Here is a 24878-nt window from a genome sequence, read left to right as displayed (position 1 = left end):
CTTATCTGTTGTTATGTGTCATATAAAAAAAGCCAGATGCTAAATTATAGGTGCACCATGATGACAACTATTAAAAAATGTTAAAGATAGATGCACACAGTTTTTTAAAGGTGTTTATTGGTCAGCCCTACAGTCTGCAAGGCTTGCTATATGGGAAGATGAGGTTTCCAGTCTAATGGGGAGACAGGTAGGGCAATAAGTGTAACCATAATACAAGTGCTGTCATCCTGGGCAGCACACCCGTTTGAGCACCTACTCTGTGCCAGCCCCTGTCTTATCATGGGAGTTACAGAAACTTCCTTTCTGCTCTCAAGAGTTCACCGTCTGGTAGAGGAAACATGCCCCTAAGAAGCTCAGCCCACTATTACAAGTTTAAGGGCATGCATGTACTTGGGCAGCCATGGAAACCCAAAGGAGGGGCCCCTAACCCGGCCTGGTGGGGGAAAGGGCAAGAGACAATCAAGGAAGTCTTCCTGGGGGAGGTGACCCCTAAGCTTGGACTTGGGGATGAGTAGGAATGATCCAGGTGAGAAGGAAGGGGAGATACAAATCCAGATTCGGACTTTCGACAGAGCACAGTGGCTGCTATGTGGAGAATGCAGGGGCAGGAGGAACTAGAGACCAAGAGATGAGCTACAAGCTACTGAGGTTACCCCAGGGTAGCAGTGATAAGCATCCATCCTGGGCACCGGTGCCTGGGGGAGAGAGGGCATAAATGTGAAAACTTTCCAGAATATATAAGAGGCAGGACTCTATGATGATTGAATCAGGGAGGGGAGGAAGATGAGGGACATGCCTTTGCCAGGTTTCTAGTCCATGCGAACTCACCAGCGGAAGCACAGATAGGAGAGGCAAACAGGTTCCGAAAGAAGCCAGTGGCTCCATTGTGGACACGTTGATTTGAGGTGCCCTTGGACTGTATACATTTCCAGGAAGAAATTCAGTAGCAGGTTTATGCTCAGGGGGAGAGGTCTGTCCTGGAAACATCAATGCAAGAGTCACCAGGAGAGAGACAACTAAAATCATGAGCGTGGCAGAGACCAACCAACGCAGGCGCAGGAAGCATGGCTCAGAGAGAAACGGGCTCAGGACGGGGCAGTGGGGAGCCCACAGGGAAGGGGCAGCAAGGGGAAGAGGCATTAGCCAAGGTGTGCTACTAACACACTAAAGAAGAACCTGCTGAGTGTATAAAGGCCAGAGACATTCATTCTAACTCTGGCAATCTGGGCAAGCCTGCTGGAGGAGAAGGCATTTTAACTGAATGATGGAAGGGGTTTCAGCAGTGGAGGAGGAAAGGACCCCCCAGGGAGTGAGAAATCATGAGCAAAAAGGCCCAGAGGCGGTTCAGAGAGCAAGATTTGTTTGAAAAAAAACACCTGCAAACTGCCTCCCCTTGTGTGTATGTCAATTTCTCACTCTCATTTTTTTCTCGCATTATCTTTCTCACTCATTCTCTCTCATCAGTATACTTCATCTTTCTGCCTCGCCTTCTTCCCCTTTTCTCTGTCTTCCTCCCCGCACCCCCTCATCAGAAACATCAGTGAATTAGACTAAACAAGAGTCTGGCCTCCGGAGGAGGATTCATCATTCCCCCCCGTAAGCCAGTGAGGCCATTGTCCTTGGAGTAACGGACAGCCCAGGCCCAGCGCAGCACTTCCCACAGCTGTGCCCACCTCCCTCTTCGAGGGCCCTGCCTGCGGCCTCGGGTGTGGACTGCGTTCTCTCTTTGGCAGAAACGAGGCCTGGAGAACACGTTGCACGACGCCAAGCACTGGCACGACATCGAGCTCCAGAGCCTGGGCGCCGTGGTCAGCAGGCTGGAGGCGGAGCTCAGGGAGATGCGCTGGGAGGCCGGGCAGCAGCAGGAGGCTCGCGAGCATCTGCGGGCGCGCAAGGCCCAGCTGCAGAGGGACGTGGCGTCCTACCACGCCCTGCTGGACAGGGAGGAGAGCTGGTAAGCCTCTCCTCGCCCCGCATTCCTGTGACAGCTCTACATACTCATGGGTTCGAAATTAGAAGTTTTTCAAACACTATAGAAGCAGCTAAGGTAAGAAAGAGAAATCACCCTCAAACTTCCCAACACACACGCGCGCGCGCGCACACACTCCCACAGCCTGTGTCCTTGCAGGATTTTTTTTCAAATGTACACTTCTCCATTTAAATTCAATTAATTAACATATAATGTATTATTGGTTTCAGAGGTACAGGTCTGTGATTCATCAGTCTTATATAACACCCAGTGCTCATTACCTCGCATGCCCTCCTTAATACCCATCACCCAGTTACCCCTTCCCTCCATGTCCCTCCCCTCCAACAACCCTCAGTTTGTTTCCTATGATTAAGAGTCTCTTTTGGTTTGTCTCTCTCTCTGGTTTCATCTTGTTTTATTTTTTCCTCTCTTCCCCTATGATCCTCTGTTGTGTTTCTTAAATTCCACGTATCAGTGAGAGCCTATGATAATTGTCTTTCTCTGATTGACTTATTTCGCTTAACAAAATACCCTCTAGTTCCATCCATGTCATTGCAAATGGCAAGATTTCATTTTTTTGATGGCTGCATAATATTCCATTGTATATATATACCACATCTTCTTTATCCATTCATCCGTCGATGGACATCTGGGCTCTTTCCACAGTTTGGCTATTGTGGACATTGCTGCTATAAACATTGAGCTGCACATGCCCCTTCGGATCCCTACATTTGTATCTTTGGGGTAAATGCCCAGTAGTGCAATTGCTGGGTCATAGGGTAGCTCTATTTTCACCTTCTTGAGGAACCTCCATACTGTTTTCCAGAGTGGCTGCACCAGCTTGCATTCCCACCAACAGTGTAGGAGGGTTCCCCTTTCTCCACATCCCCGCCAACATCTGTCGTTTCCTGACTTGTTAATTTTAGCCATTCTGACTGGTGTGGGGTGGTATCTCATTGAGGTTTTGATTTGGATTTCCCTGATGCCAAGTGATGTTGAGCACTTTTTCATGTGTCTGTTGGCCATTTGGATGTCTTCTTTGGAAAAATGTCTGTTCATGTCTTCCTTGCAGGATTTTTCTATTCGTATATTCACATCTGCAGATATACACATACACACACATGGACATACTTCTACGTGTTTGGACATACCAAGGACATACATGCTGTTAGGAGTACTTTCAGCTGCGGGTAATAGACCCTCATTAATGGGGCTACAAACCAATGCTCCTGAAACTTTAATGTGCACTCAGAACACCAAAACCTGAGCATATTTTATTTTTTATTGAACTATAATGAACATGCAGTATCATATTAGTTTCAGGTGTATGATATAATGATTCAACATCTCTAGACATGACTCAGTGCTCATCAAGATAAGTGTGCTCTTAATCCCCTTCACCTCTTTCCCCCATCCCCCCACCTCCCCTCTGGTTACCATCAGTTTGCTCTCTGTATTTAAGAGTCTGTTTTTTCACTCATAGGTAGAATTTAAGAACAAATGAACAAAGAAAAAAAGAGACAAACAAAAAAGCAGATTCTTAAATACAGAGAACAACCTGGGGACTTTTTTTTTAATGCAGACTCTGCTTCACTAGGTCTGGGGTAGGCCAGAAATTCTTCAAGTCTAACAAAGCTCCCAGGTGATACCTATAACTGCTGGCCCACAAACCACACTTTGAGCGGCAAGGGCACAAACCGTGCTTATTTAAGAGTTCCAGAAATAAAGTGGTCTAGGCCCCTCAATGATTTCATTAAGGTCCCAAGCTCTTTCATCTTCCTGATATACCATCCCTGATATATGGGCTTTTTGTCTTCATTTCATTACCCATGGTTGCCAAATGCCTACCACAGCTCCAGACTCATATCTTCATTCATGGTAAGAAGGGGAGGGAAGAGGGAGGCAGCTCTCTTCTTTTATCAGTGAAGGAAAAACATGTTGAGAAGGCCTCCAGTGGATTTTCCCTTACATCTCATTGACCATATAACCTGCTCACATGAGCATACCTCCCTGCAAGGGATGCTGGGAAAGAAGTTACTTAGCTTTTCCAGCCTCCATAGTGGAGAGAAGCAAGGGGTAGGAATGGCATATATATATCTGAATATGTACGTGTATGCACGTGCACACAGGTATGTGTATATTCGCAGTCTTTTTTTAATGGGTAAGGATTCCAGGAGCATATGTGTAAGTCTTGGGATTCTGCTTCCTTGCCAGCTTGTTGAGGAAATCCAAGCTTTAGTCTACCATAATTCTGTATCTTCACTTTTCCCTCCAAAGTCCCTTCCAAGACATACATTGAATAATGAATAGAACATCAGCTCTGAGAGGCAACTTAGTGATTACATAATCCAGCCCCTCAATTTCAGAGAGAATACAAAAGCCCAGAGCAGAAAAGGATGTGTTTGTGATCACACGGGGAGGTGGAGGCAGAGCTGGGACTGGAGCCCAGGTCTCCTGGCTTCTCCAAGGTGCTGTGTAACATTTTTCTCTCGAAGGCAAGAGAACCGTATAGAAGCAACGGAATCCTCCCTCTTTTCCAATAGAGAATATGTCATCCAGCTCCTTTCCGACTGTCTTTTTATTGGATTGATTTCTGCTGATTATAAAAGCTAGATGTTCCTAACAAAGCTCATTTTTTCACGTGCCCTTGAACATCTGAATATATACATAAAATTGTTTTAAACATATACAAAAAGTAATGAGTTAGGCTGAATTTCCTTCAAGAATATAAGAACTCGACTAGTGAGTGCCCACTAGGTACAGCTCAGTCTTAAGTTCTTTATCTTCATTTCTCCCCAAAACTCTGCCAGGATGACATCATTCTCCCCATTTTATAGACAGGAGACAAAGCCTCAGAGAGCTGAAGTCATTTGCCCAAGGTCACACAGCTAAAAACCATGGAACAGGGGTTTGAAACCCAAACTGCCTTGTTCCAAAGGCCAAATTCTTTCCATGAGACTCTTGCCTTTCCTGTACTCCCACTATGACCTCTTTACTAATTTTCATCATCTACAACTTCTCTCACTTGCGTTTTTTGTTTGTTTCAGCGAATGAAGGAACTTCTGTTTTCACGAAGAAAATGCTGCCTCCCTCACCAAGTGATCAGTGAAGTTCCTAGAGGAGTTCCCCCACATCGCCTAGACTCCCACCACCACCCTACCCTCCTGAGCTGGATTCCCTGGTTGATTCAGCTTAGTCTGAAAAGCATCCTGGAAGTGGAGAGGGTCCTTCTGCCTTAATTTAAATAGTCTGTAGCTTGATCAACCTTCCTTGTCCCTCTCCAAATAAATGCTTTGTGTGTGGCTTCCAGTCTGCCCACCTTGTTCAACCCACTGTCAGGTGAAGATGGATATCGTTTTACCTGCCTGGCTTTTTGCTCCCAGAGCCATTCTTAATGGCTTCTGCAGGGGTCCTTGAGCATGACGCCATCTACCTCGTCATCCAAGGGTCAGCTGCTCTTGGGTTTATGGACATAAACATGCGGCTTAAGCAAGACTTGTGTTCATGGCATGTAAGATTGCCACGGTTTGGGGGCAAAAACAACACTCTTGCTAGACAGTGGATTGGCCTGGTGCTTTGTTGAATATATCATGATCATAAGCATCACAGAGCATTCAGATCTCTCTAATGCACTCTGCACAGGCATATTCGTGCAGACTCACACATCTCACTGCGATGGCAGAGCATCTCTCAATCAGTTTAAACGGTACTTCAATTCAAATCGGGGAGGGGGTATTAATTAGGTTGTGGTTGCCTACCCCACTGGCAGCCTCAGAACTTTTTTCCAGGATCCTTCCCCCAGCCTTCTCAGGGCCTAGCCCAGCCAAATATAGTGTGTGAATCTGCCACCGACCCAGGCAAGACTCCCCTGCCTTCTGATTAAAACTGAAACCACCACCTGTGTCCTACCACAGGCTCTCAGTGTCTCCAAAACCACACACACAAAGCCCAGCCTTAATTTCTTAATTCTTCCCCCAAGCTTCTGTTAGTCCACCTGCCACACAGAATTACAGACCAAAATATCCACACGAGTCTGTCCTCCTAAGTGGCTAATCCAGACAGGGGGATGTGTCCAATATGGGCACATTCAAAGACACCCTCCCCCCACCCCTGGGGTTCCAAAGAGCCAAAGCCGACATAAACAAAAGAAACCTTCTTTACCCTTAAGAACGCTTAAAAGAGAAGCAAGGCAAGAAGTGGGGTCTCCTGGTTGACACCGCGCCAACTGGCTTTCCTTTTTGGCTTCTAGGATCAAAGGGATTGTATTAGTAAGTCATGTGGGCAGGACAGCTATTTACAGCTTGCACCACACCTTTACATAATTCTGTTTGTGGTCTGAGGCTCAGAAATAGTCAAGGCACCACCTGATGCTACATCTCTGCAAAGCACCAATCCCTGCACAGCTGCGCGCTCCCCGGTGCCCTCCGTGGAGGCAGTGGGTACAAGGGCCTCCCTGGAAGAGGGCGTCGTGCACGGGCGAGCTATGCTGGGTGCACTGAGGCCTGAATAGCCATTTTTCCAAAGAAAATAGATAAGTGGCCAACTGAGGTCTGTTTCTTTCCTTTCTTACTTGTTACAGTTAATTTTCTGCCCCCCCCAGCCAAGACCTAAATCCCTAACCTAAACACAGCTGGGGGGCCCCAAAACGTCAGCCGTCAAAAGGAGGTACTTATGGGTCTGAATGGCCATGCGTTTTCCAGAACCTGGACGCTGTTTCAGCTATTGCACGGAGGGGAGAACGGATCCGCACACCCTCCCGCGTTTCCACCGGACAGCGTGCTGCGCGGGGCCGCACACACCCGGTCTCCTCCGCCCCCTAATCTCAAAGAGCATCTGCCATAAATCATTAAGTTAATCATCCTTTGGCAGGGAGAGCCAGGGCAGACTGGGGCTTCCAGTTCTCAGCACGGTGTCTTGCTGTTTCTAATGAGGCTTCATTAACAGGTAAGAAAAGGCGCTGCTGGCCCCTGATTCCGCCAGGGCCTTATTGAGCTCGGGCTTCCCCCTACAACAGCCGGTAAAATCACACCCTGGCAGCAGCTCGCTGGCAGGTGGCAGGGATGCTTACTGCTCCTGTTGGTGTCAAGGACAGAACATTTGCTCTGGAGCGGACCAGAGAAGGGCTTCCACGGGGCTCCTCCAGAAGCACAGGCGCGCTGTTTCCAGACCAGGTAACGCCACCGGCCTCCGGCCTCCTCCCTGGAGCACAGTGTAAACACCCAGGGAGGCTGCTAGAACGCCCGTCCTTAGGCTTTCAGACCGGGAGCAAACTCACCTTCACTGTCATCCACAGCACTTCTGAGCACCTCCTGGCGCCCAGACAGTTTGCTGGACTTTGAGGACAGCAGTAAACAGGAGACAGTTTCCGCCCCGGTGGGCTTACTGTCTCCCTGGGGAGCCTGAGTGTGCACATAAAAGGAAAAACAAAGCAAAACAGGCAGAGCATCACATTGCAGTTCGCGGGACCCCTTCATAGAATTCAGTTTATTATAGAAGGCACGGAAATAGACATCCAGATCTAATCTCTGTGGGATTTCAAGAATCATCAAGTAAGTCCCATGCTGGTTTCTGATGATCTCTAAATACCCCACAGATATTCTTTTTTTTCCCCCCAGATGTATTGAACTGTGATTGATGTTCAGCACTGTGCAAGTTTAAGGTGTATAATGAGTACCACCATCAGTTACAATCCATCATCTCCTTTAGATACAGAAAAAGAAAAAGAAAAATACATTGTTTCCTTGTGCTGGGAACTCTTGGGGTTTACTCTCTTAACTTTCTTTTTTTTTTTTTTTAAAGATTTTATTTATTTATTTGACAGAGAGAGACACAGCGAGAGAGGGAACACAAGCAGGGGGAGCGGGAGAGGGAGAAGCAGGCTTCCCGCGGAGCAGGGAGCCCGATGCGGGGCTCTATCCCAAGACCCTAGGATCATGACCTGAGCCGAAGGCAGACACTTAACGACTGAGCCACCCAGGCGCCCCCTCTCTTAACTTTCATAGGTACCAGACAGCAGTGTTAGAGGCAGTCAGTCATCAGGCTGTGTGAGACATCCCTGGTACTTACTTATCTTCCAACTGGAAGTTTGTATCTTTTGACCACCTTCCTCCAATCCACCCCCTCCCACCTCTGCTAACCATAGACCCGATCTCTTTTTCTAGGCGTTTGTTTTCTAGGATTCCACAAACAACTGAGATCATACATTGTTTTTCTTTGTGTGCCTCATTTCACTTAGCATAATGCCCTTAAGGTCCACCCATGTTGTTGCAAATGACAGACTTTCCTGCTTTTTATGGCTAAATAATATTCCTCTGGGTATATGTGTGTGTGTATCTGTATATATCCCAACTTCTTTATCCATGCATCTGTCCAAGGACACTTAGGCTGCTTCTGTGTCTTGACTATTGTAACTAATGCTGCTATGGATATGGGGGTGCAGAGATCTCCTTGACATAGTGTTTTCATTTCCTTCAAATATTGTCCCAGAAGGGGTTTTGCAGGATCATATGGTAGTTCTATTTTTAACTTTTTGAGGAACTTCCATTCTGTTTTCCATGGTGGCTGCACCAGTTTGCATTCCCACCAGCAGTGCACAAGGGTTCCCTTTCCTCCGCATCCTCGCCAACATTTATTTCGTCTTTTTGATGCTAGCCATTCTAACAGGTGTGAGGTGATATCTTATTGTGGTTTCCTTAACAATTAATGATGTTGAGTATCATTTCATGAACCTGTTGGCCCCTCATCTATTTTCTTTGGAAAAATGTCTATTCAGGACTTTTGCCTATTTTTTTAAATTGTAATTTGCTAATTTAGTTATTATCAGATATTTACACTGCTTCCAAGGTTGAATATATATATTTTTTTAACTGCAGAAATCGGGGTGCCTGGGTGGCTCAGTTGGTTAAGAGTCTGACTCTTGATTTCAGCTCAGGTCATGATCTCAGGGTCATGAGATGGAGCCCCAAGTCGGGCTCCACACTGGGCGTGGAGCCTGCTTAAGATTCTCTCCCTCCCTCTCCCTCTGCCCCTCCCCCCACTAATGTGTACACACAGGTGTGTTCTCTCTCTCTCTCTCTCTCTCTAAAAAACACATTTTTTTTAAAAAAATGCAGAAATCAACATAGTACTTTGGCTATTAAAGATAAAGAAATGAATGATTTTAACATTTCTAGAAGGGAAACTAATTGTTAGTACTCTATCTGCACAGAGCTATGTGATCCCAATCTGTTAGCATAAGATTCAAGTTTACCAATTATTACAAATGAATTTGCAGGGGCCCTTTGAGGAACGGGTGATGCCAGCGTAAGGGTGCCAGCAGCAGCCATAATAAGAGGATTTTCTTCTCAAGAGGCAAGAATGGGGCACCTGGCTGGCTCAGTTGGAAGAGCTTGTGACTCTTGATCTCAGGGGTCATAAGTTCAAGCCCCACATTGGGTGTAGAGATTACTTAAATAAATAAAACTTAAAAAAAAAAAAGGCAAGAGTAAGTCAAGCAATAATGGAGATTTGATATTACTCCTCAGGAAAGCAAAGTCACCTGTTTCATATTCTATGTGATGAAGCAATAACACATACACATCACCATCAGCTGGTGGGGCATGATGACTACAGCTGACCTATTACCCTTACAAATCTAACGTTTTGCAGTTTGTGAGCAGGGACTTTTCACTGAGTGGTCTTATCTCCAAAGTGAGGTCCTTCCTTAGAGAGAAAGGGTGCTCTGTCCCCAGGAACACTGAGGTGGGAGTGCCAGGGCTGATACGGTCCGCCATCAGGACAAGAAGTCTTCAAGTAGATTAGAAAGCAGATATGATCTCTCCTTGGATATGCCTTTGTCTGGCCAGTTGACATCTTGACTGTTAAACCAAATGCCTGTTCTTCTTGAGGCATCTTCTTGAAGTGCTGGTGGGATATGGTGCTGGGTCACTGGAAATGAGCCACTGCGTGCTGAGTATCTGTAGGACAGGGGCCTGGAACCCCAAGGCTGATGCTGCCACAGCCTCCCCCATTCCCATGCCAGAGTACAGCACTCTATGTCCTGTCCGTGATCCTCGGCAGGGTCAAAGGGCATTGGGAAGTGATGGCCTTGAAAGACTGGGAGCCCCAGTTTTGCCCAATTTTAGTTGAACTATTTGTTTTTTGCTATTGAGTTGTGTGAGCTCTTTATATAATGTGAATATTAACCTCTTACCAGATACATGGTTTACAAATTTTTTTTTTTCCCATTCAGTAAGTTGTCTTTCCTTTTGTTGATGATTTCCTTTGCTGTGCAGAAGCTTTTTAGTTTGATGGAGTCCCACTTATTTATTTTTTAATTTTTTGCTTGTGCTTTAAGTGTCCTATCCAAAAGTCATTGCCAAGACCCATGTCAAGGAGCTTCTTCCCTACGTTTTCTTCTAGGAGTTTTATAGTTTTCAGTCTTACATTTAAGTCTTAAATCCATTTCACGTTAATTTTTGTAAGTGGATTTAAGAAATGGGTCTAGTTTCATTCTTACACGAATATCCAGTTTTCCCAGCACCATTTATTGAAGAGATTGTGTCTTCCCCATTGAGTATTCTTGGCTCTCTTGTCAAATATTAATCAATTGTATATGCATGGGTTCACTTCTGGTCTCTAAATTCTGTTCCATTGGTCTGTGTGTGTGTTTTATGCCAATACCATACTGTTTTCATTACTATAGTTTTATAATATGGCCTCAAATTAGGAAGTGTGATGCCTCCTGCTTGTTCTTTCTCAGAATTGCTTTGGCTGTGCAGAGCCTTTTGTTGTTCCATATAAATTTTAGGATTTTTTTTTTCTGCTTCTGTAAAAAATATCATTGGAATCATGATAAGAATTACACTGAATCTATGGATGGCCTTGTGTAGTATAGACATTTTAACAGTATGAATTCTTCCAATCCATGAGCATGGGATACCTTTTGATGTATTTATGTCTTTGATTCTTTTGTCAACGTTTTCAGTGTAGAGACCTTTTACTTCCCTGGTTAAATTTATTCCTAGCTATGTTATTGTTTTGATGCTATTGTAACACAGATACTCTTTCATAAACTCTTACATCATCTTTTTTGTTTTGATAAATGGCAAAAGAGGATGGTGCCTTTTTGGGGCAATTCTGGCATCTTATCTAGGGTTGCTGGACTTAAATAAAATACAGGATGACCAGGTAAATTTGAATTTCAGATAAACAATGAATAATTTTTTAGTAGAAATATGTCCCACATATTACATCAGACATACTTCTACTAAAAAATTACCAGGTGGGGCACCTGGGTGGCTCAGTCAATTAAGCGTCTGGCTCTTGGTTCTGCTCAGGTCATGATCTCAGGGTCATGGGGTCAAGCCCTGCTTTGGACTCCATGCTCAACCTGGAGTCTGCTTGAGAGATTCTCTCTCTCTCTCTCCCTCTCCCTCTGCCCCTCCCCTCCCACTCATGTTCTCTCTCTCTAAAATAAATAAACAAACAAGTAAATAAATAAAATTTTTTAAAAAATAAATAAAATCTTTAAAAAAAATTATCAGGCAGCCCTAATCATAATCAGTCAGAAGCACTCCATACTCATATCCTATATAGTTTTCTGACCTCAAGTGATTCATGAAGATTTGTCCAGCATTTTTAGCTTGGATATCACAAGAAAGGGAAGGGGTAACCCAGGCCATGTTCTTGCTCAGTCTTGATTGAAAACTCAGTCTCCTGACACAACAGCACAGCAGGTCCAATCACGTTCAAGAAATTAATCTGCTAGTTGAGTGAAGAAAGCATACTATTTTCTCAGCTGAAGTGACTGGCTTAATTGGATCATATAGACCAGTTATTTTGAACAATAGGTTGAGCAGGAACTGGAGAAGATCCCAACATAGATGTGCTGTGCTGCAAAGTCAACAGAAAACCCAACTTTCCCTGTCATGCCCAAGAGAAAATCGTCCATTTTCTCCTTCTCCTCCTGAGAGTGAAAGACCATTCACACCATAGGGAGTCAAGCTTTCAGTGTAATTTGGGGATTGAACACAAAAGATATGTTGCATCTTAGGAGAATGGACTTTGCAAAGTGGATAAGCTACAAACTCCTGAATTTCTCTGGACAAGCCATAGGTACTTTGGCTTTTTTATTGTTGTTTCATTTTGTTTCTATAGCTAAAGTTCTTATTGATGACCTACCTAAATAAGGTTCACAATTTTTAATTAAAAAGCCTAGTTGGCAGGGGTGCCTGGGTGGTGCAATTGGTTAAGTCTGACTCTTGATTTCAGCTGAGGTCATATTCTTGGGGTTGTGAGATCAAGCCCCGCCTCTGGCTCTGTGCTTAGCACGGAGCTATTTGGGATTCTCTCTCCCTCTCCCTCTCCCTCTGCCCCTCCCCACCGCTCACTCTCTCTCTCTCTCTCTCAAATAAATAAATTAATCTTAAAAAAAAAAAAAGCCTACTTGGCAAACCTGACTAGATAATTAAGACAAGATGTCACCAATTCCCTTTATGTCAGTATTGCTATGGGTACTTTGAGAGGGAAACAAAAGGGCAGGAATCAACAGACCAGTGGTAGGTTAAGCACCTCATCATTTAGCTACTAGTGACCAAGAGAAAAGAGGCAAGAGAAACATGTAGGGTAACAACTGTCTGGGGAAGTGAAATTGTGGTTTTATGTATTATCTGGGGAATTCAATCTTAGCAGTTCACCTTTGTGCTCAGTGGTGGAAAACTCTCTCCTCTCCAAGATTAAATCCTCTTCCTCAAAAAACAGTTATACAGCCCCCATTCCACATCAACACCATGCTAGGTGCCAAGGATGTGGAGAAGTACGAAATGTAGACCTGCCTTTAAAGAATCTAGATCATCACTGTCCAATAGAAATAGAATCCAACCCATGTACCTAATTTTAAATTTTCTAATAGCTACATTTTTAAAAGTGTCAGAGGAAAACAAGTGAAACTAATTTTAATAATACATTTTACTTATCTCAATATATTCTAAATCCTATCATTTCAGCATATAATTGACATTTTAAAATTATTGATAAGATATTTTAGATTCTTTTTTTGGTATTAGGTCTTCTAATTAGGCTTATAGTTTACCCTTATACTCCATCTCAATTTGGATGCTAAATTTTCTTCAGAAGTACTTGATCCATATTTAGATTTTAAAATTTATAGTTGAAAAAGTAGATTCACAAACCCAAGTTATACCAAACATACTTAAAATTTTTTCAATAACCGAATTGAGGACCAAAAAATTGTCCTCCTTTGATGTTTATATTTTTTCCTTTGATTTATATTAACAAAACTGGTTCATCTTTTTTGGAAGAGTTTATTGGCTTTGAAGCAAAAGCATATTGGTTTCAAAACCACACTTGTCCAAGTTAAATAAATTCACTAACTCTTATGTCCACTCGATGTTATTAGCATCACGTTTAAGAAAGTAATTGCATATGTTTGAAAATCAACTCTATAAACATCAAAAAAAAACACTTTTCAAATTTTTCTTGTTTTACAGGACAAATATTTTATACTGCTTTTATTTTTAATTTTTTAATTAAAATTAAATAACCTTTAAAATTCATTACTTCAGTCACACTAGCCATATTTTAAGAGTTCAATAGCTGCATATGGCTGGTGGCTACTGTTTGGACAGAGCAGATAAAGGTTGCATAGAGGTGGGCGGGATGTATAGTTGGTGAGAACTACTGAGGTGTTTGCAAGCTTATTTGTGGGCAGTCCTGCTTCCACCTCCTCAGATATATGTGAAATGCTTGGCTGGTGGGTATCCCAGAGTATCCTAGGCAGGTGTAAGTAGAATGGCCACCATTCCAACAGTTTCACAAGCATCCCCCATGGCTCAAGTAATCCTTCCACTCCACAGAACTGCTTCTCACAACCAGCTCTTTTGGAAGGAGTTCCTCTGGCAGAGCTCTTAAGCCTCCTGTGACTAAATCTTTTGTTTCATGCCACATCCCTCTCCTTTCCTTGACCCCCTACCACACAAGCCCTGGAAGGGGTAAGCTGAGTCAAAATTGGCCACAAGATCTCACCTCTAGCCCCCTCTTCCTCAACTGAATCATTCTGCCAGTCTCTTCTCTCCCTTGTAGGGATTTTATCTCAAGGTTCCATAGACTCTCCCTCAATCCAGCTTCATTAGGACTCACCCCCAACCATTTCAGTCCCTCAGACATATATGATCTCCATATTTGGACTGAATTTGTGTTCTGTCCTCAGCCGCATGCCAGCTGGGCATGTGACCAGGCATCTGTTTCAAAGTTCCTAAATATCTCCTAAGTTTTAAGCAACTCCTGAATTATCAGTAGTAACTGTGGGCTAGTCTCCCCAGAGTATAAGAGGGACATCCAGAGGGTAGTGTGGTCCAACTCCATAGGCTAGCCTACTTGTCTCAGCTGGTCCCAGCCCGAGGGCCCCATTATATACTATGTGCATGAAACTTAAGGCATCACTGATTATAAGATGTACCATCACTGGATGTAACACTAGGAAATAAAACCACTTCAAATGGAAATCTACTAGGAGACGCCAGATTCAGCTGAGACACTAAAGGCCTTAGTAGAGGAGTAAATGAGAAATTTACAGAACAGAGATAGCAGGAAAGGAACATGCAGAGTAGGGTAGCAAGGGAAGTTGCATGTTTCAGCTTTGCCACTGGGGGGAGAGAGGGAAAGTTCTTCCCTAACCATTTGAACCACAAGTTGGTTCTCATGCAGGCTGTGGGACTACTCGTGCAGTTCAAAAACCTCAGAGAATTTCACCTAAAGTGGTCTCATATTATTGGGTTCCCTGGCAGGGCAGAGCCCAAAGCTTATATAATTTGGGGCCATCTTTAAGAAAATGAATACAGAGCATAATAACTTACAGAGAATAAGAATAACTTATTCTTACAAATTTTACAAAAACATATGATCATATGAAGTTGTGACTAGGACCCCTTGCAGGGCTTCAGAAGAGATGCACAAAGGAGGGACGCTGAAGCTTTAGTTTCACTGGCTTCAGGTAAACTATCTCTGCCTCCAAGAAACTGGCAGAAGCAAAAAGAAATTCTCTGTGAACAGACCCAATCTTAATCCCACTGGACAGCAAAACATACCATCAACTGTTTTCATACCCTAATTTCAGAGATGTTCAAGCATGAAACAATGTGCTTTTAGGATCGGTGATCAAAGAAATTTGGTACTTTACAAAGGGAAATGGTAATGTAAGTTTTGCCCCTGGTCTGGCTGAAACAATAATGACAACAACAACCGTGATGATGATGGTGATGATGATGATGATGGGACGGCTACCATTTATCAAGCTCCTACAGTGTGCCAGCCTCCTATAAATGTTTTTCTCTGCTCTCCTGAGAGCTTAGTGCCACCACCAAAGACCTGAAGATGCAGGGTGGCGATTGCTACCATATCCACAATTAGCTTACCTATTTAGTGAGTGCATGAGTCAGCTGGGTCACGGAGAATACGTGCAGATTATCACAAAGTAATCAAGCGGTGAGGTGAATCACAGCGAGGTTGCAGAGGTGGTATTTTTACTGGAGCAAATCAACACAGCTCTGGCCCTGCTATACCACCACTGACCTAGCCAGTGCTTTCCCTGTCCTCTTCTGCCCCTCCTGGCAGGGATGACAGTACACCTTTACCGGACTGCCTCGGCCTATGTCAGCTCTCCTGCATCTGGACCCCCAGAAGGCCAAGCTGATCCATTTCATATTTTCATCATACTAATTGGACCTGGTGGGCCTGAGGGAGCTGGCTAGCAAGTAGGTGCCTTAGTAAGGCACCTGCATGCCAGAGGATGGGAAATAAGCCCTGACAACATTCAGAAGACTGCCACACAGGTAAAGCCTCTAGGGTTTGTTGGGATAGATCTTCTAAAGTGAGTAGTGCATGTTGTAATTTACACCAGCCACCATGAGGAAAGAGGAACAAAGCTTGATTTTCAGAAGGAACACAAATCAATTTGGGCTGTGATCTATTAACTCAGTAACTCAGAAGACTACAAGGTTTTGGGTTTGGGTTTTGTTTTGTTTTTCTTTTTCTTTTTTCTTTTGACATAATTTCAGATATAGAAGAGTTGAAAGAATAGTTAAGGAATTACCATATAATTCCAAATCACTCAGCTTTCACAAATATTAACATTCTAGATAGATTCTTTTTTTTTTTAATTTTTTTATTGTTATTTAATCCCCATACATTACATCATTAGTTTTAGATATAGTGTTCCATGATTCATTGTTTGTGCATAACACCCAGTGCTCCATGCAGAACGTGCCCTCCTCAATACCCATCACCAGGCTAACCCATCCTCCCACCCCCCTCCCCTCTAGAACCCTCAGTTTGTTTTTCAGAGTCCATCGTTTCTCATGGTTCTTCTCCCCCTCCAATTTCCCCCCCTTCATTCTTCCCCTCCTGCTACATTCTTCTTCTTCTTTTTTTCTTTCTTAACATATATTGCATTATTTCTTTCAGAGGTACAGATCTGAGATTCAACAGTCTTGCACAATTCACAGCGCTTACCAGAACACATACCCTCCCCAGTGTCCATCACCCAGTCACCCCATCCCTCCCACCCCACCCCCCACTCCAGCAACCCTCAGTTTGTTTCCTGAGATTAAGAATTCCTCATATCAGTGAGGTCATATGATACATGTCTTTCTCTGTTTGACTTATTTCGCTCAGCATAATACCCTCCAGTTCCATCCACGTCGTTGCAAATGGCAAGATCTCATTCCTTTTGATGGCTGCATAATATTCCATTGTATATATATACCACACCTTCTTTATCCATTCATCTGTTGATGGACATCTTGGCTCTTTCCACAGTTTGGCTATTGTGGACATTGCTGCTATAAACATCGGGGTGCACGTAGCCTTTCGGGTCCCTACTTTTGTATCTTTGGGGTAAATACCCAGTAGTGCAATTGCTGGATCATATGGTAGCTCTATTTTCAACTTTTTGAGGAACCTCCATACTGTTTTCCAGAGTGGCTGCACCAGCTTGCATTCCCACCAACAGTGTAGGAGGGTTCCCCTTTCTCTGCATCCCCGCCAACATCTGTCATTTCCTGACTTGTTAATTTTAGCCATTGATAGAAAGATTCTTAATGCAGATTTAAACTTCATTAACTTCAGAAGTATAAATGCTGGGTGCCTGGGTGGCTCAGTTGGTTGAGTGACTGCCTTCGGCTCAGGTCATGATCCCGGGGTCCTGGGATCGAGTCCCACATCGGGCTCCCTGCTCAGTGGGGAGTCTGCTTCTCCCTCTCCCCCCTCTTGTGCTCTCTCTCTCTCATTCTCTCTCTCAAATAAATAAATAAAATCTTAAAATCTTTAAAAAAAAGAAGTATAAATGCTACAAACTTACAAAAAATTATTTTAAAGTTAAAGCATTTAAATGTCTTGTATACTTGGGGGAGGAGTTAAGATGGCAGAGCAGTAGGGGGACCCTAGGCTTGCCTCATCCCCCAAGCACAGCTAGATAAATATCAAGTCATTCCAAACACCCAAGAAATTGATCTGTATGTTGAGAGAACAAATTGCAGAACTAGAGAGAGAAAAGAAGCCACATCACGGAAGGTAGAAGGTGCAGAAATGTGATTCCAAGGAGAAAAGAATCACAGGTGCTGTGGAGGGGAGGGAGCCTTGATCTCAGAGAGAGGAGAGATAGAGAGAGAGAGAGAAACAGAGAGAAAGTGGTGTGCAGGGGATTACACAAGAGAAACATTTCCCCAAAACCACTGACTGGGAAAACTAGAGCAGCTGATTATCGCAAGGTTTTTACAAGCAGCAGAGCCCAAAGTCTGAAGTTTTAAAGTCCACGCCAACACCAGGGTCATGCCTGGTGGGCATAGCAGTGCTCCTGTGGGGAAGGAGGGTGGAGGCCCAGGAGCAGACAGCATGCTCTGAGCACCCCCTGGGTTATATGAGGAGAGACAGTGCCCCTTCTTGGAGTGGCACGGCCTCTCGGGGGACTAAAGAACTGGTGGCTCCAACATGCTACCCTGTTCCCAAGCACAGGAACAGGGACACCAGCACAGGGTAGCAAACCTTAGTACCAGCTTTATGCTGTGCTTTGTTATAAACTCTGAAATGCTGCCCAGTAGTGTGACTGCTTTTCTGGGACAGAGTGGCAAACAGCAAAAGCGAGGCAAGATCCTCCCCCAGAGGATCAGAATGGGTCCACACCAGGCCAGGTTCCTAAAATTTGGGGTTTTGAAACCCAGCTGTGTGCCTGAGATAAAACACAGGAGTACTGTGCCACCTGGCAAATAGATGGCTCAGACAGGATGAAGGCAGGTATCTGATAGAAGCTGGGGACACAAGAAGGGTGACTGTTTACTCTTCTGTGAAGGCTTCCTGAAGAGTGGTGGCAGGAACTTTGCCCTCTGGGGTGAGAGAGCAGAGCAACGCCACTCCCCCCGACCCCCAACCCGTTAACACTGACAGACTTCAGTGAGCCACACAGCATTCCCCAGTGGAGACCAGAGCTGCTTAAACCGAGCCCCACCCCTTGGCACCCCACAGGCACATTTCCAATAGGGCAAGTCCCCCCGAGAATCAGCGCAGCAGGCCCCTCCCCCAGAATACCGGCACAAACCCCTCGCTCACACCAAGTCAGAGTGCTGCAAAGCTTCAGCACTAGAGGAAATAGGATCTAGATTGTTTTTTCTTTTCTTTCTTTTCTTTTTTTTTTTTTTTGGACCTCTTCTTAATATAGCCATTACTTTCAGGAGCAGGAATATAACAGGCTTTCCAACAATCACACAAAAAAACAGTGACCTAGACAAAATGCTAAGATGGAGGAATTCACCCCTAAAGAAAGAACAGGAAGGAGTTAACAGGTATTTAATCAATACAGATATAAGTAAGATGCCTGAACCAGAATTTAAAACAAAAACTATAAGGATATTAGCTGGGCTTGAAAAAAGGATAGAAGACACTAGAGAATCCCTTACTACAGAGATAAAAGAACTAAAAACTAGTAAGGCCAGAATTAAAAATGCTATAATTGAAATACAAATCTGAATGGATGCCATGACAATGAGAATTAATAAAGCAGAGGAACAAATCAGTGATCTAGAAGATAAAATTATCAAAAATAGTGAAGCTGAAAAGAAGAGGGAAAGAAAGGTATCAGATCACAAATGTAGACTTGGGGAACTCAGTGACTACATAAAGTGTAATCACATTCATATCATAGGAGTCCCAGAATAGAAGAGAGAGAAAAAGGGACAGAAGATTTATTTGAGCAAATTATAGCTGAAAACTTCCCTAATCTAGGGAAGAAAACAGACATCAAGATCCAAGAGGCACAGAGAAGTCCCATTAAATTCAACAAAAGCTCACTATCACCAAGACGTATCATAGTCAAATTCACAAAATATGCAGGCAAGGAAGGAATCCTGAAAACAGCAAGGGAAAAAAATGTCCTTAACCTACAAGTGGTGAAGACAGATCAGGTTTGCAGCAGATCTGTCCACAGAAACTTGACAGGCCAGAAGAGAGTGGCATGATATATTCAACATGTTGAAAGGGGGAAATATGCAGCCAAGAATACTTTATCTAGCAAGACTGTCATTCAGAATAGAAGGAGAGATAAAGAGTTTCCCAGACAAACAAAAACTAAAGGAGTTCATGACTACTAAACCAGACCTGCAAGAAATATTCAAGGGGACACCTTAAGTGGGGAAAAAAAGACCAAAGCAACAAAGACTGGAAAGGAACTACACTAGAATATCACCAGAAAAAACAACTTTACAGGTAACAACACAATGGAACAAAATTCATAGCTATCAGTAATACTCTGAATGTAAATGGACTAAATGCTCCCAACAAAAGACAGGGTATCAAAATGGATAAGAAAAACAAACAAGGCCAATCTATATGCTACTTACAGGAGACTCATTTTAGACCTAAAGACAACTGCAGATTGAAAGTGAGGGAATGGAGAACCATTTTTGTTTGTTTCTATATCATTCATTTCTGACCTTTATTCTTTATTATTTCCCTTCTTCTGCTGGCTTTAGGCTTTATTTGATGTTTGTTTTCTAGCTCCCTTAGGTGTAAAGTAAGGTTGTATATCCGAGACTTTTCTTGTTCCTTGAGGTAGGCCTGTATTGCAATATACTTTCTTCTCAAACTGTTCCAAAAAAGTGAAATGAAAGGAAAACTTACAAATTCATTCTATGAAGCCAGCATTACCTTTATTTCATCTTTTTAAAAAGATTTTATTTATTTATTAGAGAGAGAGAAAGAGCACGAGCACATGAGCAGGGGGAGAGGGAAAGCAGACTCTCTGCTGAGCAGGGAGCCTGATGTGGAGCTCGATCCCAGGACTCTGGGATCATGACCTGAGCCAAAGGCAGATGCTTAACCGACTGAGCCACCCAGGTGCCCCTACCTTTATTTCAAAACCAGACAAAGACCCCACTAAAAAGGAACATTACAGGTCAACATCCCTGTTGAACATGGATGCAAAAATTCTCAACAAGATAGTAGCAAATTGAGTCCAACAGTATATTAAAAGAATTATTCACCACATTCAAGTGGGATTCATTCCTGGGCTGCAGGGATGGTTCAATATTTGCAAATCAATGAACGTGATACACCACACTAATAAAGGAAAGGACAAGAACCATATGATCCTCTCAATAGATGCAGAAAAAGCATTTGACAAAATACAGCATCCATTCTTGATAAAAACCCCCAACAAAGTAGGCATAGATGAAACACACCTCAGCATCATAAAGGCCATCCGTGAAAGACCCATAGCTAATTTCATCTTCAATGGGGAAAGGCTGAGAGGTTCTCCTCTATGGTCAGGAACAAGACAGGAATATCCACTCTCACCATTACTATTTAACATAGTACTGGAAGTCCTAGCCTCAGCAGTCAGACAACAAAAAGAAATAAAAGGCATCCAAATCAGCAAGGAAGAAGTCAAATTTTCACTATTCGCAGATGACATTATACTCTATGTAGAAAACCCAAAAGACTCCACCAAAAAATTACTAGAACTGATACACAAATTCAGCAAAGTTGCAGGATACAAAATCAATATACAGAAATCTGTTGCATTTCTATACACCAATAATGAAGCAGCCAAAAAAGAAATCAATGAATCCATCCCATTTACAATTGCACCAAAAACCATAAGATACCTCGGAATAAACCTAACCAAAGAGGCAAAGGATCTGTACTCAGAAAGCTATAGAATACTCATGAAAGAAATTGAGGAAGACACAAAGAAATGGAAAAACGTTCCATGCTCATGGATTGGAAGAACAAAATGTTAAAATGTCCATACTACCCAAAGCAATCTAGGCATTTAATGCAATTCCTATCAAAATACCACCAGCAGTTTTTACAGAGCTAGAACAAACAATCCTAAAATTTGCATGGAGCCACAAAAGATGCCAAATAGCCAAAGCAACCTTGAAAAAGAAAAAAAAAAAAAGCTGGAGGCATCATGATTCCAGGTTTTAAGCTAGATTACAAAGCTATAGTCATCAGGACAGTATGGTACTGGCACAGAAACAGACACATAGATCAGTGGAACAGAATAGAAAACCTGGAAATGGACCCACAACTCTATGGTCAACTAATCTTCAACAAAGCAGGAAAGAATATCCAATGGGAAAAAGACAGTCTCTTCAACAAATGGTGTTGAGAAAACTGGACAGCCACATGCAGAAGAATGAAACTGGACCACTTTCTTACACCATACACAAAAACAAATTCAAAATGGATGAAAGACCTAAATGTGAGACAGGAAACCATCAAAATCCTAGAGGAGAACACAGGCAGCATCCTCTTTGACCTTGGCCACAGCAACTTCTTACTAGACACGTTGCTGGAGGCAATTTTACCGTATATATTAACTAACTAGAATTTATTTATTTATTTTTTTAAAGATTTTATTTATTTATTTGACAGAGACACAGCAAGAGAGGGAACACAAGCAGGGGGAGTGGGAGAGGGAGAAGCAGACTTCCTACTGAGCAGGGAGCCTGATGCAGGGCTCGATCCCAGGACCCTGGGACCATGACTGATCCGGAGGCAGACGCTTAACGACTGAGCCACCCAGGCGCCCCAACTAACTAGAATTTAAATAAAATCTTGAAATAAAAAAATTATTTACTTTTATAAATAAAAAATAAAACAAATGTCTTGTATACTTAGCTTTAGAAATTTTGACTGGCAAACATTGAGACAAAAACTTAAAATTAAAAATTTACTATTTAAAATTCATTAAATTGAGTAATAATTTCTAATTGATAGACTTCATTTTTTTTTAATATTTTATTTATTTATTTAAGAGAGAGAGCAAAAGAGCACAAGCAGGGGGAATAGCAGAGGGAGAGGTAGAAGCAGGCTTCCCGCTGAGCAGGGAGCCCAATGCAGGGCTTGATCCCAGGACCCTGAGATTATGACCTGAGCTGAAGGCAGATGATTAACTGGCTGAGCCACACAGGTGCCTTGTAGACTTTATTTTTTTAAAATGGTTTTAGGTTTACAGAAAAATTGAGCGGATTGTACAAAGAGTTCCCATATTCTCTCTCTCCCACACATTTTTCCCTATTATTAACTTCTTACGTTACTGCGGTACATTTGTTACAATTAGAGAACCAATATTGACACGTTATTAACCAAAGTCCATAATTCACATTAGGGTTCACTCTTTGTGTTGTACATTCTATGGGTCTTGATAAATGCATAATGTCATGTATCCACCATTAGAGTGTCACTGGAATAGTTGCACTGCCCTAAAAATCCTCTATTCATCCTTTCCCCCTTATCTGAGCCCCTGGCAACCATTGATCTTTTTACTGTCTTTACAGTTTGCTTTTTCCAGAATGCCATATAATTGAAAACATGTAGTATGTAGCCTTCTCAGATTGCCTTCTTTCAAAGTTCCTGTATGTCTTTTTGTGGTTTGACAGCTCATTTCTTTATATTGTTAAAATAACACCCCATTGTACAGATGAAAATGATACACCAATTTGTTCATTCACCTGTTGAAGGGCATCTTGGGTTGCTTTCCGTTTGGGGCAATTATGAATAAAGCTGCTATAGACATCTGTGTGCAGGTTTTGTGTGGACATAAGTTTTCGACTTATTTAAGTAAATACTGACAAGTGTGATTGCTGGATCATATGGTAACACTGTGTTTAACTTTGTAGGAAATTGCCAAACTGTCTTCTGAGGTGGAAGTAGCAATGCAAAGTGCCATTCACATTCCCAACCAACAATGAATGAGAGTTCCTACCGCTCCACATCCTTGTCAGTGTTTGCTATTATCAGTTTTGGGGATTTTAACCCTTCTAATGTAGCAGTACATCATTGTTGCTTGAATTTGTGATACCCTAGTAATATATGATGTTGAGCACATTCATCAGTGAGGTGTCTGCCCAGATACTTTGCCCCTTTTTTAATTGGGTGGTTTTCTTATTGATGAGTTTTAAGAGTTCTTTCTAGGGGTGCCTGGGTGGCTCAGTCGGTTAAACATTCAACTCTTGGTTTCAGCTCAGGTCATGATCTCAGGATCATGAGATCGAGCCCTGCGTTGGGCTCTGCACTGAGCGTGGAGTCTGCTTAAGATTCTCTCTCTTCTCTCTCTCTCTCTCTCTCCCTCTGCCTTTCCCCCAGCTCGCACTCTCTCTGGGGAAAAAAAAAAGTTATTTCTATATTGTGGATAAAAGTCCTTTACTATACATGTGACTTACATATATTTTCTCCGAATGTATGACTTATCCTTTCATTCTCTTAACAGTGTGTTTTGCAGGGCAGAGGTTTTTTATTTTAATAAAGTCCAACTTAAATTTTTCTTTCATTGATCATGCTTTTAATATTGTACCTAAAAAACTCATCACCAAACCCAAGATTTTTTCCTATGTTTTCTTCTAGGCATTTTATAATTTTGCATGTTACCTTTAGGTCTATGATGCATTTTGAGTTACTTTTTGTGAAGAGTGTGAGGTCTGTGTCTAGATTCATTTTGTTCCCATGTGGAAGTCCACTTATTCCAACACCATTCATTCCTCTGTTGTATTGCCTTCACTCCTTTGCCAAAGATCAGTCGACTCTATTTGCATGGGCCTGTTTCTGGGCTCTCTGTTGTGCTCCCCTGACCTGTCAGTCTATTCTTTCACAAACCACACTGTCTTAATTTCTGTAGCTTTATAGTAAATCTTAAAGTCGTGTAGTGTCAATCCTCTCACTTTGTGCTGCTTCTTCAGTATTGTGTTGCCTATTCTGGGTCTTTTGCCTTAAATTTTAGAATCAGTTTATCAATACCCCCAAAATAATTTGATGGAATTTCTAAACCATTTGAAAGTCAGTTGCAGGCATGATGTTTCTTTATCCCTATCATCATTAATTAATGAATATGTCTTTAAAAAAAGGAACTTCTCTTAAATAACTACAGTACCACTATCAAAATCAAGAAATTAACAATACTATCATCCACTCTAAAGACCTTATTCAGATTTGATCAGTGGTTTCAATAATGTCCTTTAGGACAACAGAAAATCCCATATCATGGGTTATGCTGAGTAGTCGCATCTCTTTAATTTCCTTGAATCTGGAAAAGTCCTCAGTCTTTTCATCTGTGTTTCATGACATTGACCTTTTGACAAGCACGGATGTATTCATTTCCTAAGACTGTTGTAATAAATTACCACAAACTGGGTGGCTTAAACAACCATATGTATTATCCCACAGTTCTGGAGTCTAGAAGTTCAAAATCAAGGTGTCACCAGGGCTTTGCACCCTCTAAGCTCATGGGGAAGGATCCTTCCTTGCTCACGCCCAGCTTCTGGTGGTGGCCACCAGTGCTTTGTGCTCCTTGGCTTGCAGATGCAGCCCTTCGCTCTCTGCCTCCTTAGTCACGGACATTCTCCCCTCACATGTCTATGCC

At 42.7% G+C, this 24878-nt stretch overlaps 1 protein-coding gene across 1 annotated transcript in view; it reads left to right on the top strand.

Moving 5' to 3' along the window:
* BFSP2 (beaded filament structural protein 2) overlaps nucleotides 1–5274 on the top strand; it is a 67097-nt gene extending 61823 nt beyond the window's left edge. Inside the window, exons 6-7 of the mRNA XM_032408687.1 lie at nucleotides 1734–1954; nucleotides 5017–5274. Coding sequence (XP_032264578.1) covers nucleotides 1734–1954; nucleotides 5017–5023 — 228 coding nt within the window. The 3' untranslated portion in view covers nucleotides 5024–5274. The remainder of the gene's footprint in view (nucleotides 1–1733; nucleotides 1955–5016) is intronic.
* Nucleotides 5275–24878: the final 19604 nt, after the last annotated feature.

This window comes from Phoca vitulina, unplaced genomic scaffold (genome assembly GCF_004348235.1).
Source record: "Phoca vitulina isolate PV1807 unplaced genomic scaffold, GSC_HSeal_1.0 scaffold10, whole genome shotgun sequence".
Taxonomy (NCBI): domain Eukaryota; kingdom Metazoa; phylum Chordata; class Mammalia; order Carnivora; family Phocidae; genus Phoca; species Phoca vitulina.
Note: the sequence above shows the minus strand (reverse complement) of the source record. Positions and strands in the feature narration are given on the sequence as shown.